At 42.9% G+C, this 19,081-nt stretch overlaps 1 protein-coding gene across 3 annotated transcripts in view; it reads right to left on the bottom strand.

Annotated features, from left to right (window-relative positions):
• The window catches only part of LOC100544241 (ubiquitin-conjugating enzyme E2 E2), a 211,634-nt gene extending 206,093 nt beyond the window's left edge, over positions 1-5,541 (bottom strand). Inside the window, exons 1-2 of one of the 3 annotated variants that reach the window (XM_085226338.1) lie at positions 5,117-5,541; positions 1,752-1,940 (exon numbers count right to left, since the gene is read on the bottom strand). In XM_085226338.1, coding sequence (XP_085082464.1) covers positions 1,752-1,927 — 176 coding nt within the window. In that variant the 5' untranslated portion in view covers positions 1,928-1,940; positions 5,117-5,541. Of the gene's footprint in view, positions 1-1,751; positions 1,941-4,776; positions 4,884-5,116 lie in introns of those variants that run through there. The other 2 variants (XM_085226340.1, XM_085226339.1) reach the window with 2 other exon arrangements.
• Positions 5,542-19,081: the final 13,540 nt, after the last annotated feature.

Raw genomic sequence — 19,081 nt, 5'->3', positions numbered from 1 at the left:
ATATTAGTAAATGTGAAACTCTCGTTACAGTCTAACCAGCAAATGTACTGATGTCAGCAACTGGCATAATTAGTTTCAGCAGAATCGTAAGCAGATATGATTAAACTTTAAAAGGTTTAAGTAATTTTATCACTGTGAAATGCATGTTGATAAAAGCTCTAAGCTTTGAAGATGCAAAGCAAAGATTAATAGACCAATTTCTGACATATCATTATTAATTTTTTAATAGGATAGTGTCCACAGGCCCTTGTTGCAATCATGGAGCCATCACATCAGACATTGTACAGACTCTTCTCTAAAAATGTTAAAAATTGGAGTTGAGACCCTCACATTCTTGTCTAGTCCAGTATTTCTTATACTAAAAAACAGCAACAATAGCAGCAAGCAGAGAGAAGAAGCCCAGAAACTACGACAACTGTGGGAATTAACTAAATGAGTAGCATTATGGCTTGAAGAGAAAGCTTTTGCTTTGTTTGTTTTTTGTTTGTTTGTTTGTTTTGGTGTTTTTTTTAAAAAAACTTCTTTTTCTTTTAGTCATAAAAAGAAACTTTGGCAAGCTCTGTTGGCTATCATATAACCAATACAACTAGATCATGTCCAAACAGCATCATACTAGCAATGGGTGTTGAGAAAGCATCTTGCTCCAGAAGGAGAAAAGGCAAAGGCTTCACAGTGGCTGACTGCAAGGGAGGTGCCTGGGGCAGGATAGAAGCATGCTTATCATACACTGGGCCTTGATGCTTCTTTTTTTGTAAGACTATGTGCTGCTGTGCAGAAAAAAGAATTGCACACATCTCCAGTGTCTTTTCTTGCAGCTCACACTGCCTTGAACTAGTGAAAAACTGGATCTGGGACAGTCTGCAAAATTGATCTCATCAGACTCTGCTAAAAGTGTTTAACTACAAACCACTGTAATCCCATCTGAACTCTGCTATCTGGACGAACACAAGTAAGTACAGATAGAGCAACACTAAGTTCCCCGAGTCTGCACCAAACTTAACAGTCATTATCTGGAAATGAACACAACCATATAGATGTCTTGGAAACATTCAATGTCAGGCTGGACAGGGCTCTGAGCACCCTGATCTATCTGTAGGGTGTCCCTGTTCATGGCTGGGGAGTTGGACTAGATAACCTTTAAGGCTCCCTTCAAACTCAAACAATTCCATGAGAATAATTTCAATAGCTGTTCCCCTTTTCCTCTCAAGAAGTAAAGAGATGCTAAAGACATAGGTATTAAAACAGACCACAGTTTGAAGTAATGAAATCCAAGTGCATTTGTTGTTCACTTCAGTGTCTCTGACCTGACCATCTGGGAAAAGGGAACGCAGTACTTTACAGCAATAGGTATTACGATAGTCCTAACATGCTGAATTACTGAACTGTCTGAAATGTTTATGGTTAATTAACTGTAAGTTACACTGACAAGTTTCAACATCAGTCATACATACACATACAGAGATGTATTTTATAAGGCTACAAAACTGTCTGAGTTGTACTAGCAATAAAAAAGTGTCAGCTTTTATCATGTAGGCTACTATTAAAACCATGTGAAAGAGCCAATTTGTCAAAGAAAGAAAAAAAATATATACAGGTCTCGTTATCATGACCAGCCTCAGAAGACTGTTACACTGACATAGTAGTGCTACAGTAAAACAGTAAGAAAATGAATATATCGAACCAGTACGTAACATCTGATGGCCAGCTGAACAACGAGAAAGAGAGAGAAAAAGGCAGAAGGAATACTGTACCTTTTAGCACTGGTTGACAGTTTAGCAGCTGTTTTGCTTGATATTTTGCCCTCTTTTTTCTTGGGTTGAACTTGTTCCCTTTCTTGTTCGGGCTGAACACCTTCACGCTGATCTCCATCAGAGCTGCCTCCACTAGTGCTTGGACTGTCATCAACTCTCTGCCCCTCCGCAGACATGGCAGATACTGCACTGAATCAAACACAGACCACAAAAGTCAGCTTTTCCAGAAGATGCTGTCCAACAGTATTTCTTGCAGGAGAAAATAACACACAAGATCCGTGTCTCCATGCTAAAATACTTGCATTACACCACTTCGATCATCTTAGTACTGGAGAGTTTTGCCATAAACATCTTAATAATTCAGGAATTGGTTGTTTCAAATTCCATAACAAATATATATGAAGAGAAGGTAGGTTTATTATTTATGATAATCACAAGTTATTGTAGTTAAGCACAAAACACTGTGTGAGTATTACACCACTGCCATAAAAGAGATTTTCCCACCCCTTGGTCATACCATAAATTAACTTTCTCATCTCTGTGCCACCAGCTCACATCTTGCATCGTTTATTAAAAACCCAGAGCTACTGCTATCTGAAGACTCTGCTATCCCATATGAAATAAATCTGTGGGTTCGTTCCAAGTCTATAACGTTGGTTTCCACATTACAAAATCCGCATCTTGGCACACTGGATGGAAACACTTGCAGAAGCAAAAGGCACTAACACAGAACTGTTTGTGTTTACTAAACACTACGCTTCTGGAGCGGTAAACACCCTAGGAGGGGCACACAAAGTATTCTCTGCCACGAGGCAACAAAGCTGTCAGGGATCATGAGCTACAAGAAATCCCAGCCAGCTTCCAGAAGTCAAGTTCACAATTTACACGCACACTTCAGATACCGGTTAGTTATTCTCACTATTTCCTTCCTTTCAAATAGTATAACCCTATGGCAGATGAGGAGTTACAGCTGTTAATGCCTCTAAAGCATTCTAATGAAGGGCAGACATCCATGAGAAACTTTCTGTAAATTAGCCTATGTGGTAGTGATGGCTGCTAGAAAATTGCAAAAAACAACACCCAAACCAACAAACAAAAACCTCCAGTATCTCTAAGGCCAAATCTGGAGCTGATAGGGGCACGTTATCTGTCCTCCTCTAGAGCAAAGGAGGTACGCAAGCCTCAACATCCCTCGCTCACACCCACACAGCCCCACACATCAGGGAGGTTTTCTGATTGAATCTGACCGAATCCAGAGTCTGCTCCAGAGTTTTATATTGCTGTGAACTTCCACTTGCTTTCCCTTTTACTTAGGTACAGACACCATCACAATTAAGAGCCAAACTATTCACCTCGGCGATTATACATTTATAATCTCCGGGAAGAAGATTAAGGGTGGTTGTTTGGTTTTTTTTGGTCTAATTTATGAAGCTAAACAGAAAGAAGAACCTGCAAGTCTGAGACGTTCAAGATAATTAGATGCTGCAAGAAATAGCAAGCGATGGATATGGGATGAGTTTTCCCTTATTCAGCTTACACTACATTTGGATTCAATTTTTGAAAACGGTATATTTGAAACATATTTTCTTGCATAAATTTATATAACACAAATTTACACTTCACTGCATAAAACAACCGAAATAACAGCGGGTTTGACTCCTAAAATTAAAGTAAGAAATTGTTCATCCTTAGCAGAACAACCTTCCCTACTGTACAGCTACAAGATGATACTGAGCACAGTTCACATATTTACATGAGTTAATGCCTCTGTATTTAGGTCCTGCTCGTCAGATGGAAAGATAAAACAAATTGAAGATTTAGAGGTAATGGAGCACAGAAGTACCATATTCTGACAAGTCAAAATATGCATTTAATGACAATGCAATTTTGGTTGTAAGTACCTGTTTTCTTTGCTTCTACATACAGTGAAAATACCACCTGATCTCTTCCAATAACACTTTTGATAGCCTTTATTTACTTCAGATTTTAGTTCTGAACTTTGCTTAACACATCTCATTTTCAAGAGAAAATTCCCTTCCTGATGTACGTACACAGGCTTTAACACTGCAGGCCAGAAAGTTAAAAACGTATTTAACGAAGCCTGCAAGCACGGGACATCTGCTGCAAATAATCTTGACTATAAATATTACTATTATCCCAAACCAACTGCATTGCTGGGTTAAGTTCAGGTTATTATCCAGCAGACAAACACTGTAACAGTAGCCCTGAGCATATAATTACTGTAACATGTAATGCCAGCATTTACAGCAGGAAAATGCTTGAATCTGTCATTTGATGTCTGGCTGCCTTCTGATTTCTCCCCTTTTCTCTATGACACCCCCGGGCGCTCTCCCCACTCTCTCTCCTCCCGATGGCCGCAATTTTACAAATGCGGCACAGCTGAAGGGATGCTCGGTGCCACGCTCCGAGTGCCTTCCAAAGGGCCCCAAGTCACACGCTCGCAACTCAAACTCAGGAGGCAGATAAACAGATGAACAAATAAGAGAATGGAAAAAAAACACCGAGAGGCGGATGACAGCGTTGGGAAAGCATCTCTGTGCCACGAACGGGGAGGGAAGCACTGGGCGCCGCTCGGAGCCGAGAGCAGCAGCGTGCCCGCGGGGCGAACGGGGTGTGGGGATGTCCGGCTCGGGGTCCCGACCTCTCGCCCCGCGCCCCGAAAGGGAACGGGAGGGCAGAGACCGGGAGCCCGCCTGCTTCCCCCGGGATGATTCAGCAGGGCTGGGATTAGGAGTGGGGATTGTAAACGGAGGAGCTCCGGAGGAGCAGCCTCGGTCACAGTCAGCCCCGGGCACTTCCCTCCCTCCCCGCCTTCTCAGAAGGGAAAACAAACACGTAGGCAAGGAGTGCCCCCCGTAAACCCTGCGGCCGCGGCAAGGGATCCAGGCGGGTCTCGGGGGGACGATTGGAGGGAAAAAAGGGAGGGGGGACAGTCCACGGGAATGCCTCCGTCTGCGGTCCTGATTTCCCGCGAGCAAAGGCGAGCTGAGAGCGTCATCCTCACCTTCATCGCCCGGAGCCCCGAGGCCGGCCACGGGAGGGGGCACACGAGGGGACGCCCCGGCCCGACCCGCAACCGGGACACAGAAGGACTGCGGGAGGGCGGCGTCGGGGCACGGCAGGGGGCACCGAGGGGACGGGAGGGGGGGGGTGCTGACAGTGGGGGCGGGGGTACGATGGGGTGGGGGGGAGGGTGGGGGCGAGGAGTGCGAACGGAGAGCGGAGAGTTGCTAGAGGGCACCGGGGGCGGATGGGGCCGGAGGCGGGGCGGGGGAGGGGTGCTGGGATGGAGGCAGGGGCCGGAGGTTGCGGGGGGTCGGTCACGGGGGTGGGGGGGCCGCTACCTGCGAGCGGAGCTCTCCGGCTGGCGCGGGGCGCGGGCGGCGGGACGATCCGTATCGGCGGTCCCGACTGCGGCCGGGCGAGGGGCTGGCGGGGGGCAGCGACCGCTCACTGAGTCATGAGCCCGCCCCGCGCTGCCTGCCGCCCGCCCGCTGCGCTCCCTTTCTTCTTTCTGCCCTTTTTCCCCTCTCCGAGCCGAGCGGCGGCCGCTGCCCGCACCACCTCCACCGCCGCCGCTCCTGCCCCCGCCGCCCGAACAGAAGTGAAGCCGCTGTCTCCACGCGCGCGCGCGCGCGTCCCTGACGCCGACGCCTCCGCGCGCGCTCGCGCCAGGCCCCCTCCCCGAGCACCGCGCGCGCGCCCGGCAGCCAATTAGCCCGGCCGCCGAGGGAGGGGCGGGGGGACGGGTGCGCGTGCGCGCGCTTTCGGAGAGGGTGTGGGGAAAGGGGGCAGAGCCGGCGGCGGGAGCGCGCGTTAAAGGGAAGCCCGGGGCGGGGCGGTTGGAGCGAGGAGGAAGGACGAGGCGGCGGAGTGCGGGGTGGGGAACCGAGGGATCCGCGGGGGGCTCCGTGGCCGACGGCGGCAGCGCGGAGCGGGGGCGACCGCGCGGCTCGAACTTTCTTTGCTCCTCTTTTCCTTTGTTCCCCCGACTCCTGCCCGCCCGCCTCCCCTCGGTGCACGTCCACGCGGGCAGCGGAGGACGTGCGGAGCCCGGAGGTGTGCTTTGGGGTGGCACTGCTCCGAGTGGGGCGAAACCCCACGGGCGCTCTGCGCCGCCGCCCTGTCCCTTACATCACAGCCGGGGGCAGCTCGCCTCTGTTATATAAACTTGCATGGGCTCACCGCCACCGGCAGCCAAATACGCGGCTTTGGGTACGGAGGTAAATGACAGCCCCGAATATTTCCCTCTTCTTAAGGAAATTTAAAACCGTGCTTCTGATGTTCCACATCTAGAAGGAAAAGTTTCTCCCTGCCTCAGCCGTGGGGTTTTGTGCTTTTTCTGACTCATGGCAAGGGCGGAGGTGCAGCCCATGCTGCCCATCGGGCAGAGATGGGGATGGGAGCACCGCAGGGAGGCGGGGGTGTCGGCAATGTGTGCAGCGCCCGCGTCCCTTCGCCGGCAGCTTTCTCTGCACGTAAAGTCCATCTTGCTCCTGGCTGATGAGTTGTTGTGAGATAACTTGCTTTACTGTCTCTTCCTGTCTCTTTTTTTAAATAATCCCAGCAACGTTTTCACCAGTACTTAAAAGCACAGCAGTCAGCCAGGTCTTCCTATTTCATGTGCAGTTACAATCTATTTTTCTGCTGCTAATGAGCTTCCAGTGTCAGCTAGGTGGGTTCCTATCTGCTGGCATGTGTTGACTTCTCGTAATGACTAATAACTCAGTAATTAACAGAACACAATGCATTGAAATCGCTTAAAGAATGCAGATCTTGTGCAAGCAGTGCTTCTTGTGCTGGAAGGTTGCTGGCCACATTGCACACTCCTGGCATCACTTTATACCCTTTTCTAAACTGATTTGCATCATGCCTTTTTCTTCCAGGCATTCCAAAACTAGACTCCTAGAAGCACAGGGGAGAAGGACAGTGAATAGCCTAATTCAGACAGGGGTAGGATGGGGACAGGCAGTGTCCCAGAATTTGGGTCATAAACTCCCAGTGCCAAAAAAATCAAGGCAGTGCTGAAGTGTTCCAGCACCAAATGAAGGGTTTGAGTCACCAAGAGCTGGGCCCAGATTTTACTTTTGGTGAGTAACCTTTGGCCCAAAGCCGGATCCTAGCTGAAGTTAAGGACAACTGACTAAGGATGACAGCTTGTGCTGCCTCCTGATCAGGACTTTGTGAATGTAGAGGTGGAAGATTTTTAAGGAGACACTTAGAATCACAGAATCATTAAGGTTGAAAAAACCAAGACCCGTTCCCACCATGCCCACTGAACCGTGACCCTAATTGCCACATCTACCCTTTTCCTGAACACCTCCAGGAACAGTGACTCCACCACCTCTCTGGGCAGCCTGTTCCAATGCCTCACCACTCTTTCTGAGAAGAATTTTTTCCTTATATCAAACCTGAACTGCCCCTGATGCAACTTGAGGCCATAACCTCTCATCCTATCACTGTTAGCTGGGAGAAAGGCTGACTTCCACCTCACCACAACTTCCTTTCAAGTACTTCTGGAGAGCCATATAGTCTCCCCTGAGTCTCCTCTAGACTAAACAATCCCAGTTCCCTCTGCCACTCCTCATAAGACCCTTCATAACTTCATTGCCATTCTCTGGACATGCTCCGTGGCCTTGATGTCTTTCCTGTAGTGACGGACCCAAAATTGAACACAGTACTCAAGTCCCACCTGTGCAGTGTGAAGTGAAGAAGGCAGTGTAGTCAACTGCTCCCAGATTCATCCTTTTGACCTTCCAAAGTAATGTGTTTGGCCTTCAGATGTTAAAGGTTACACAGTTTTGTGTTATTCAAAATGCTCTGGAAGACTTTTTAAGTATGGTTTGCATAGGGTGAAATCCTGATCCTTTTGAAGTCAGCAGCAATTCTCCAGTGTTGTTCTTCACCCTGAGCTGGAGTGTTACACTGTATTTTCCCTGCTTGGCTTTGTGTGGTTTCTAAAAGCAAATGCTATTTACAGCTCTGGGCACATCTGAAGGAATCTTAACTCCTATAGAAGCTTACAACTTGCAGAGAGACACACTGGGGTGCAGCTCTCCAGCTCAGGCAGTCGCGCCACCAGGCTGTTATAGCTAAGGACACTTCTGTTAAGGCCTCTTGATTTAGAGTGTCTGCTATGAGGGCAGAGACATCAATCAAAATCTGTGAAGTTGGAGAAACCTGAGCCACGTTTCTATTTAAGAATGTTTCTTTTAAGGATCAATTAAAATTATTTTTTTTAGCTGTACAGAGATCTTGTTTCTGGCAAGTTTCCATTTTTTGTTCAGTTAAGAAACATGCAAATTAAATGCTCAATTATTATTATATGTCAAAACAAGAATTAGAAAAATGCAACTTCGAATTTTGTTCTGCATTTATGAATTATTGGTCATTGGCATTTAAGCAGAAAATCACTCCTGCTATTTAGGCTGAGAAACATATAGCGTATTTAGGTTTATCAGTTTATAACTGATAAAACTTCATGCATACTGGACATAAAAATTAAAGAGAGTTTTTTGAGGCAGAGAAAAGACCAGGAAGCATCTCCACTGTGATACAGCTGAAAATATAACAGCAGCTCTCAGCATCTCACTTTCAAAACTTTAAAGTAAAAAGAGAGGTGGAAAATATTCAATTGCCCATGGAACTCTTTGTTGTTCTGTCAGTCTCTTTCAACCAAACCCTGATGAAGCAGATCATTTCATCCACTTGAACCATTATCAGCAGAGGATTGGAGCAACGGGGACGCTGGAAATCTCTGTGGGATCTTCCCCAGTCTGTGTCCATTGCCTCATTCCTTCCCTGCTGCTCAGTGTATCTGGTGAGAGCAGCTCTCAGCAGGGGGCCCTCTCCCAGCATTTCCCCCCATCCTGAATTGAGGTGGGCATGTAGAATGGCAGGAGTCTCTCCAGTGCCTTTATGCTGCTATCCTCTCCCATAGCTGGCTTTCTTCCTACTACTATACTACTGTGATGTGTGTGCCTTATGGCACAAAGCCATAAGGATAGTCCAGAGGATCTGGCTTGCTCTTTATTCTTCCCCCTCCCCCCACCCCCCCCCCCCCCGATAATTATTTCTCCCATTTGCTTATTCTCACACTGCATCTGATTACTATTTTTTTCTATGATTCCACTTCACTTTTGTTATCAATTTGCTAAATCCTACTTTGCATGTTGGCAAACGTAAACTGAAACTCACAGCTCTCTCAATCTCTGAAGCCTCAGCTGTGCCTGAAAACACAGTGATTCAGACATCAGGATTTTTCCTGTTCATTTTGTTTTCCAGCTATGTAGAAATGAAGTGGAGGAGTGAGGACAGGTTTTTGGAAGGTATCTGCAGCTGAAATTCTATTAGATTTTTCAGTTAATTGTGTATGTCTTTATCCCTGAAAAAATGACACCTTGTGTCAGGGAAAACATGATTGAATCCTGAACATCAGGTAAGCTTATTATTTAAATACTGCCTTGACAGAAATCTGTTTAAAGTATTTTCATGGCATTCTAAAGTAAAGTGATTGTGTGAGCACAGAGACAAGTTATTACTAGCCTTATTTGCTCTACAATAACGTAAACCCCCAAATCATTAGAATTTATTCACCCTAATCTTTTCAAGCCATTAGATATGAGAAGAATTTTAAGTTGTAATGCAAACAATTTGAGATCTCTTTCATTCAATGCTCATCTAAAAAAGAAAAAAGAAAAAACAACAACAAAAAAAAGCAGAAGAATTTGCAGCTCCTCCTCCTCCCCTTTGCTCAGCAGCAGAATAGATCCTGCTGTCATTCAGCTGGAACCAGAAGAAACAAACCGGACAATAACTGTGACATCAGAGATCCTCTCAGCTCTCAGGCATAGCACTATCCAATATTGTAAAGAATAAAGATAAAACAGATTAAGGATGGGTGAAGGGAGGTACTGACTTCCTTCCATGTCCTTCATGAAAGCCTGGCTTTTTCTGTAAGATGGGGAATAAATCACTGCTTAGTGTACAGAAGAAAGGTTTACGTGGTGGTTTAGAGCCCTGCTTGATGTAATTGCACAGGATACATTCTCTGATATTTTCTAGACAGAAGCTGTTAACAAGTGAATCCTAGACTAAGTCACGGCTTTAAAAATCTCATCTTGTATGTACTGAAAGGAAAAAATCTTTAATTCTGAAGCTATTGTAATGGAGTGACCTGTAACTGGGGGAATCCTTGCATTGCCTGTGATAATTTACTATATGTGGGAGAAAATGTTGGTAGGTTAGAAAAGTGATGATAGATTAGAAAGTTGGTGTTTTTTGGTGTTTTTTTCCACAGCCACTACAGCACCTCCATGTTCCTATTATTTTCTTTTGGTTTAGTAACATCTTAATTCATAGTGTTAGAACTTGATTTTTCTGATTAAAAAAGGATAAAATTCTGAGAATCTCTTGTGGTTCTATAGGGAAAGTTACATCTTTATACAGATAGAGCAAACTTTGGGCACTCCTGCTGGATTTCAATAAAGTTAAGGTTCCAGAAGAATGTGGGCTAATGTTCTATATGATTAATGCATGATAAATGCATGCTTAAGGAGTAGCTTTGTGCAGCCACCACAGCAAACCAAACCCATACAGAAGCTTTGTTCAGTCTTTTCAATATGAATGATCAAATGTATTTCAGAAATCCAAGGGACCACAATCAGTTTGAAGCAGATTGTCTGTCTTGTAGAGAGCAGAAATTACCCACATTTCCCGCAGGGGATTCCCCCAGTGAAGTGGAAGTCCCCTGCAGCAGTAAGTCTGAGTAGTCATATTTTGCACTTTTTTTTCCTAAAGATGCTGGCCAGACTGCCTGCTTTGGTCTGTACTTGAAAGGAGTAAGGGGGAATGTCTGCAGTTTGATAAGCTTAAGTTATCCCTTCTGTTTATGGCACCCTCTAACATCAATAAAGCAGCTATCTGTGGCTGAGTTCCAAGGAGAAACAGTAAACTTTTGTCTTGTCCTGAATGGTAACTGCCATGGGGAATAAAAGACGGTTATTTTCTTTAGGCCTAGGCAGACTCTGATCAACTCCTGTCTGCTATTTCCTAAGCAACTCTTGCAGGGAAAAGAAAAAAGAACAGCTAGTGCTCATCCTTTTATCCAACCTGCAATATAGGCCACAAGCATTGAAAGCAGCAGCTTCAGGCAGGGACAGGTACTCAATGACATCAGGGTGGTTTTGAGGCTGCAGATGAAGTCACAGGGAGGCAGGGGGTAGGACATTGTTGAAGTGTACACTTGATTTAGATTGGATGTTGGGGGAAATTCTTTACTATGAGAGTGGTGAGGTGTTGGAACAGGCTAACCAGAGAAGTTGTGGATGCCCCATCCCTGGAGGTGTTCAAGACCAGCTTGAATGAGACCCTGGGCAACCTGGTCTAGTATTAAATGGGGAGGTTGGTGACCTGCCTGTGGCAGGGAGGTTGGAGATTCATGATCCTTGAGGTTCCTTCCAACCCAAGCCATTCTGTTATTCTGTGATTCTGTGATCGCCACAGCTAGGTATTTATACAGTAGAGGTCCACAAATATTTGGCTGAGTACAGAGTAGCTTAACTTAGTAATTAGAAAGTTGCAAGGAGACAGCAAGAAGATCTTCCACAAATATAGGTACCTAACTCCAGTTGGGACTTCTAACTAGTGGTTTCCTAGATTCATCTCCTGGGAATAAATGAGCAGAAGACCCTTGCACGCTTAATCTTCTGGTGGTGGAGGCATCACTAGGATGTAAGGAATTGAGATTTAATTCTCTCTGCTGTCTGAAAGGACAAAACCACTTGTTTCAACTCACTGAAGTGTTTCTTGACCATTATGGCATTTTGGTGCCTTGTTTATTTGTTCTCTCTCATTGCATCTATTCTTCTCCCTAAAAAATATCTGTGTCTACACTGGATTGGAGCTGCAAACGTGAGAGGCCTAACAAACAGCCTAAAAATCATTCTGTATCTTTTGATCTTTCATTCTTTTAATATTTAATGATCCCATTCAAAATGGAACAGCATTAGCAAAAGAAATTAAGAAGTCTCACATCCCCTTCCCATGTCATGGTCTGTTTTCAAGGCAGCAACCTGAAATTACGTATCCCTTCAGGAAAACAAATGCTTTGCGCCCATGTCTCTGCCATCCTTAGTGAGAAATCTAACTGCTTCCCAGTGTTGTTTTTGTTCTACCAGACCAATATCTGCAGGTGGGATAGAAGAATCATAATCAGGCTAAGAAATAGTTGTTAAATTGTTCTATGCCATTGAGAGTTTGGGCTTATACTCTCAACATCAAAGATATTACTTACTTAAAAACAGAAAATCCAACAAGGCATCGTTATCTGGAAAAAATATACTGAAGTAACAAAATTCATGTTACTGACTCACACCACTTTAGTTGTCATGTAGTTATGTATAAAGAAATCCTGTTTTTCAGATAAGAACAATTATCTTGAAAAAAGTGCTGCTTGGGAACAGCAGAAATCAGTCTCTCCCAAGAATGCCCACTAATTCTGCTAGCTTATTATATTCCACAATCAGACTTCCAGGGTTTATTACTCCTTTGAAACAATGAAAGATATAATATGGTTTTGGAAGAATTTCAGTGATAGCATTTCACTGCAGCTTGGATCATGCAGTTGTACTGGACCAGAGTTCCCTGTTGTGGGGAACACCAGTTAAACAGCTTGTAATGCTACATCTCCAACTAGGTGAAATGCCACAGAAGATCTGAACATCACAGCTGCCTCAGCATCTGCTCACAGTGCCCACAAATCTAAGACAGTGACCAGAAATTTGTTGGCAATTTAAATACAATAGTCAAGCCATTACAGGCTTTTAAATATCCATTGATAAGAGCACAAAAGTCACCTTGGTGGGCTATGATAGGCCTGGAAGCAGATGTACATTTTCTTCATGAAGGTTTATTTGAAGTACTTGAAGTACTCCTTTGAAATCAGTGTAAACATTTCTATTGACATTAATGGACTTTGGATCAAATCCTAATTGCTATATAAAACCTATTTATCAATGCCATGCATTATTTGCCATGTATGTACTTTAATAAAGCAGCTCTGAATGTACCATAGGGAGTGTGCTCCTTGAAATGAATGTATTTTGAAACTGTAGCAGGAGTAAGTCCTTTGACAGGAGAATTTAGCTTAGCTTTTGTTCTGAAGAAAGGCTTGCTCACTGTTTGATTTTGCAGGGAAAATAGAGAACTGTGCAGAAATCCATGTTTTTTTTGGGGGGATAACTTCACATAAACATTTTCTTTATTCTGATTCGTTAACAGTCCATTCCCTCCAGTATGATTTTGGCCTGCAACTCCAAAATGCAAACCAAAATCGACTAAGAAGCATCAAAACCTGAGCGATTTGGTTTTGCGTACTTTATGTATTTTGGCCATCAAAGAAGATCTACAGGCAAGTTTGCTCAAGACTGTATCTAGATTTATTCAAAATCTTGTACATGTTACAGTAATCCTTTCTATAAAAATGGGCTAAGTTTTAAATTTACACTGAAACCCTAAACCAGCTTAGTTTCATGTGGTTTCAGATTTTGTTATGAATGTCTTGGAGGAAGAATGCTTGTTTCTGGTAAACCTTGGGAAGTAAAGTCAGGAAAACTAAGATGGTTTGTGCAACTGAGCATGTCCTCAGTTTCCCTTTCACAAAAAATCTCATGGATTTAGAAAACATTAGCCTCCCTGATATTGGTATAGAATTACGAGTGTTTCAGATCGAGATGCAAAATATTAATGTAGTTCTCAAAAGCACCAGTGAATGCTTTCATTTTCCATTGCATAGCTGTAAAAGTGATTTGTGATGTCGTTTTTCACTCCTAGAATAGAAGGAAACATACATTCGAGATTGCAGATGGCAACTGTATTCTTGGTAAGAGAACTAACATGTGGTTTTAAAAATTATACGGGAAGACAGAGATGCTAAGTAAGCTGCATATGATTATTATCACAGTTTCAGACTGAGCTGTAACTTTCTGCTTGGTTGTTATTTTTTGTGGTCTTCTCCACAGGGAACTCCCCATAAGCAGATTGATACACATGTAATGGCAGTTCAAAATTCAGTGGCTGAAACAATTAATGCCCCCACCCCTGCTGTCTTCCAGCATCTGCCCTGTGGCAGGGATGGCTGAACAGCTCATGAATCAGCTCCTGAACCTTACAGTCTAGCATAAACCAAAATCAATGTTGGTTTACCTTAATAGGCCAAGCTGTAAGCTGTGGTGGTTCAGAGCTGATTCATGGGCTGCTCAGCCCTCATGTTAGGAGGTGGCAGCCTCTGGGAGCAGTCTGGTAACCTCTGTGAGGACTCCTCAGAGAAGAGGAGTTACCACTTCAACCCTTTGGATTTAATTTGCCACCATTTGCAACAGGCTGTAGATCTTGAATTATCATATTCCTTTAGTCACCTAAGATCAAGATTAGGACTTGTGTTCTGCACTGCTCATAGCAAAGATTTAATAGCTGTGTGCCCCAGTGTGTTTTCCCAAGGGTCTCAGCATCTGGTCTTGAATATCATGGGCAAAGGCAAAATTAATCAACTGACCAACTTTACCATTTACTGACGACAAAAATATTACAGAAGAGATGTATTTCAAAACAATAACTACCCTTAAAGCACATTTTGCTTGCCAGACACTGCCTTTAACCTAAGTGCCTGGCAGGCACCATGCGCATACCCGTCAGCTTTGTCCATAGTACAAAGTATCTCAGTGTTTCCAGTGAAGCCTGTTGTGGCTTTCTTGTCAATGTTTCATACCAATCCAATAGTTTTGAAAGATCCTTGCGTCCAAACATCACTTCTGTCACAGTTTGTGTTCTGAAGTACATACTGCTATAGGATCTCATGGTAACAAGAGCATTCCATGAGGGCACATGCCTCAATATGAACTTTCTCTTCTTTTGCTCACAATCTCTGTAAGGGTACGCAAAGCACCAGATTGTCTGTTGTCTTCTTCAGAGGACTCTTCACATGCTGCTCCAGTAACAAAGCCACAGCCCTGTCTCATTCCCTTGTGCTTCCCTGCAAGGCTTTTCACATCATCTTTTGAAGGCAGGGATTGCTTTCATAGCTTTTGCAGTCAATATGATTGCTACAGGAACTCCGCATAAATCTTGTTTTGCTCAGAATGTTGCTCTACAGGGTTGGTAGCCAAGGCAAAATGTGTCTTTGCACAAATAAAATTTTTTATCCCTTCTATCCCTCCAATGAGCCGATACAATATTATATGAGCATTTGCACTATCAAATAGTGTTACTGTTACCTTTGTATCTGCTATAGTTACACAGAGGCATTACTTTCAGAGTGACCTATCAGATTATGGCATTACTCATTTATCTATTTAGTAGTAAACAGAATTCAGCATCTGGAATGAAGTTCTCTTTCATTAATTACCTTGAGAAAATTGATGCAGCTGAGTATTTATACGACTGTATGATTATATGATTTCAAGATTTAAAATCCCGTAAAACAAACAAAAGAACAACAACAAAAAAGCCCCTACAGCCCTCACAACAAATTTTTCTCCCTTGTGCTAGGGAGAAATAAAGCTGTGGTGAGAAATAAGACCATCTCAAACTCTCATTCTGTTTGACTAATCTTCCCATTTGCCTTTTACACATTCCTCTACATTTGCCGTTGCTCTTATTTCACCTTTTTTGTCCCTCTTTTACCTTTTACAGTTTTTCTTTTTCTTTGATTATGGTCTTTTTACCTGAACTGCTTGCTATTTTTCCTTCTCCCCGCATCTCTTCCCATTTCCAGTCCCTCTGTGATTTTTCCTGTTTTCTCTATGCACATGTTCTTTTCCTTGACTCTCCCTCGATGATCTTCCCTCCCCCAGTCCAATCTGTTGTATATTTTCTCCTTCCAGTTGTGGTAGTGTAAGTGCCTTTGTCCCTCCCTTCATAAACTGTAGCTCACAGACCGCTTATTGATGATTACTTGGGAGACTGCTAATCAGAGAGAACAATTCTCTTCCAGATACTGAGTCTCTAAACTACCTTCAGAGACAAAGCATATCAAATACTGATCTAGCATTATTTCCTGTATAACTGTAGGTGTTGTTATAACATCATGAGGTGACATATCTATGCAATTGTGAGTAAAAGCAGATATTTATTCTCCCTCCATGAACTCTGCTCAAATACGATCACTCTGTTAGAGTTCCTAGAAATCCAAGGCAGTACTTGAAATTGCAGCCTTCTCTCCATTCTAATACAGTGATATAAGGCCTCCAAACTCTAAACACGTGGCATTTATGATCAGATAGTCTTTCTTTTCAGTCTAAATACTTTTAACATATCTAGGAATCTATAGATGAGATTCTAATGTATGGTAGTAGGTATAAGCAGTTTCATTAATGACCAATTTCAGAAGAGGATAACATTTCTAGATTAACAGTAGCTTCTAAGTATATTAGAAGTACTGTAAGGTGGAGAGCTAGATTAAAATAGGAATAGTACTGTTAGAAGAGGATCTTTCTTACCCATTGATGTACCCATGATGTTATATCATCAGTTTATTTAGGTAGTGGGCCTGACATAAACTATTCATTGATTGGAGCTGTGTTGGTTTGAAGGACCAAACTGTCTGATTTTATAGGACATTGCTCAAGGTAAGAAGAGTCTCTGTTCTTAAGAAGAGTCTCTGTTCCTAAGACTGTGTTAATTCCGTTCAGTACTGGTCAGCAAACTGAATAGGTCAGCAGTATTAGAGCAAGGAAAATAAGGAGAATACTTGTTTCTCTGAGTCTTTTCCACTACTACTCGTTGAGCAGTACTTCCATGTTCTGCCATGACCTGAGCTGTAATTTTACAGTTGTACACAAATACTTTGGTCCAAGGAGCTATTTGAATGTTGAACTGAGATGCTTTGGTAAATCAGTCTGACTGAGGAGGACAATGGAGAACACTGAGAAGTTTTCTTTAAGTCATTTAAGTGATTTCTTAAAGTCAGCTTGCATGTAGAACAAAACCTGTTTGATTAGAGACAAATCATTCACCATATTTTCAGAATCAGTGTTTTAAAATATTTTTAATTAAATTTCAGTGATACTCAGAGTAAACATGGGTCAAAAAGAAAATTGTTTGAATAAGTTAGCTGTAGGTATCTTACTGCTAAATGATTTATTACGTCTTCTTCGGCGCACTTTCAGGGAGGACTTTTTTCTGTTCTGTGAAAGGAATATTCCAAGGTTTAGAAACAAGATATACAAACAGAGGGCACATAATTCATTTCAGGCTGAAATAGACTAGTTTTGGAAATGTGATATTATGGCAAGCCTTCATCATACTTGATTCAGATGAGCCGTATGCCATTCCTCAGGGAATACTTCAAAGAATGATGCCGAGTTGCAGCAACTGGGAGGATACAGACAATTCACACAGGCTGCATGCTTTCACACCCTTGTCTCAGATCAGCAATCCCAGATGGTGATCACCCAGAAGAATCTCAATCTTTTTATAGTCAATATTCTGCAGTCACAAAGTGATTTAACACATCAACTCAGTAAACTCACATGGCATTGACATTACCTTCAGTGGGCTGAGTACTCTCCTACATCCATTTACTGAAGGAAATTAATATGAACATTCAGGGACAGTTCATACCTCTGTAATTAGCAGTAGTACAGAGTGGGTGCAAGGAATCACTCTTAAACACTGTTGCTGGAGAGATCAAGCCTAGAAAAGTAGTAGCGATCTCATCATCAGTAAGATTAGCAGAATATAACAATGGATAACACCAGTGTAAATCCAGATTAATTTATCTGGCTCAGTGACATGCACGCCATCATAGTTAATACCAGGATGGTATTCTTAGTAAAATAATACCAGAGCAAATTTGGCATCCTCAACCAGAATAAAGCATTCATCCTCACTCCAAAAAGCATCGGTTACCAATATTAATTCTTTCATGCAGGCTAAGCCTTAGCTTTTTTGCTCCTTTCTCATCTCAAGTCTCCTGAGAACATAGAGATAGCTGAAATAACTGCAAACTGGTGTCTAGTGCAACTATTTTGTGAGATCTGTTGTGGAAGTGATAAGAAGAAAAACGGTATTAATACATAAAGGTATTTTTTCTTATTTTCCACTGCTTCTCTACAAAGAAACGGTTCAACAGTTTTTTCGCTCTTAGCCACTAACCTGACCATTGTGGATTTGATCATCTATATTACTGTGCAACCTGATTCCAAATTATGTCCTACTTCAGTCCTACTTCCTACTTGCCTTATAGTCGGTAATGTTCATGTGGCCTGAGGGATTCCTGTTGTATAGAGACTGGAGCTTGAAGCTCGAGGGCTCCTTGGCAGAGGCCACCATGCTGAAATGAATCTGCTCCTCCTGGTTGTGGAACAAGTGTGGCTACCTCAGCCTACAGCATCTTTGCACTGCTTTCTGCCTTGTCTTTTCTTTCACTGAGACGTCTGTGAAGCACAATGGATTCTGATAATTCAATACACATGTTAAACAGACTATTTTGCTATCAAAGACATCTGTTTCTAAAACACTGTTTGTGGTTTGTTTTCCACCTGAAAGCAAGAGAATTTTTCCACAGAACTTCAGCCCTTCTAGAATGCCTCACCATTCTGTATTCTGTCATTCAAAAATAATTCTACGGTAAACATACATTTTCTATAATAACTTATAACCTTTTTATAAACCAATTCAATTTAAAATTCTATTTTAAACACTTTTTTACAGCAAAGAGAAGATATTAAACCATGTAATCTGTATTCATGGCAGCAGCCATCACTGCACCCGGACAATGTTGGGAAAATTTTGTAGGACAGAGATAGACAAATCAATTATAATGAAAATTTGGTTTACTGGTTTACTGAATTCTTCTAGATTTTAAATGTCAGAATGTATATTTAAACTATTTTGGCATGATGTAAAATTATCTGTGAAACTCATAAAAAAATAGCTTAGTCTGAAATTGGAATTTTTGGGACCTTCCAGTGCTTGAAGGGAGCATATAAACAGAAGGGGGAACGACTGTTTACATGGCTTGATAGTGATAGGATGAGAGGGAATGCTTTTAAACTAAGACAAGGGAGATTTAGGTTAAATATTACAAATTTTTCACACAGAAGATGGTGACTCACTGGAACAGGTTGCCCAGAGGTTGCAAATGCCCCATCCCTGAAGGCATTCAAGGCCAGGCTGGATGTGGCTCTAGGCAGCCTGGTCTAGTGGTTGGCGACCCTGCCTGCAACAGAAGGGTTGAAACTAGATGATCTTTAAGGTCCTTTTGCTATGATTCTATGATAGAGCTGCCCTCTCTGTCCCTTTGTGAAGTG

This window comes from Meleagris gallopavo, chromosome 6 (genome assembly GCF_905368555.1).
Source record: "Meleagris gallopavo chromosome 6, MGAL_WU_HG_1.1, whole genome shotgun sequence".
Classification (NCBI taxonomy): Eukaryota; Metazoa; Chordata; class Aves; order Galliformes; family Phasianidae; genus Meleagris; species Meleagris gallopavo.
This window is presented reverse-complemented; position numbering and strand designations above follow the sequence as displayed.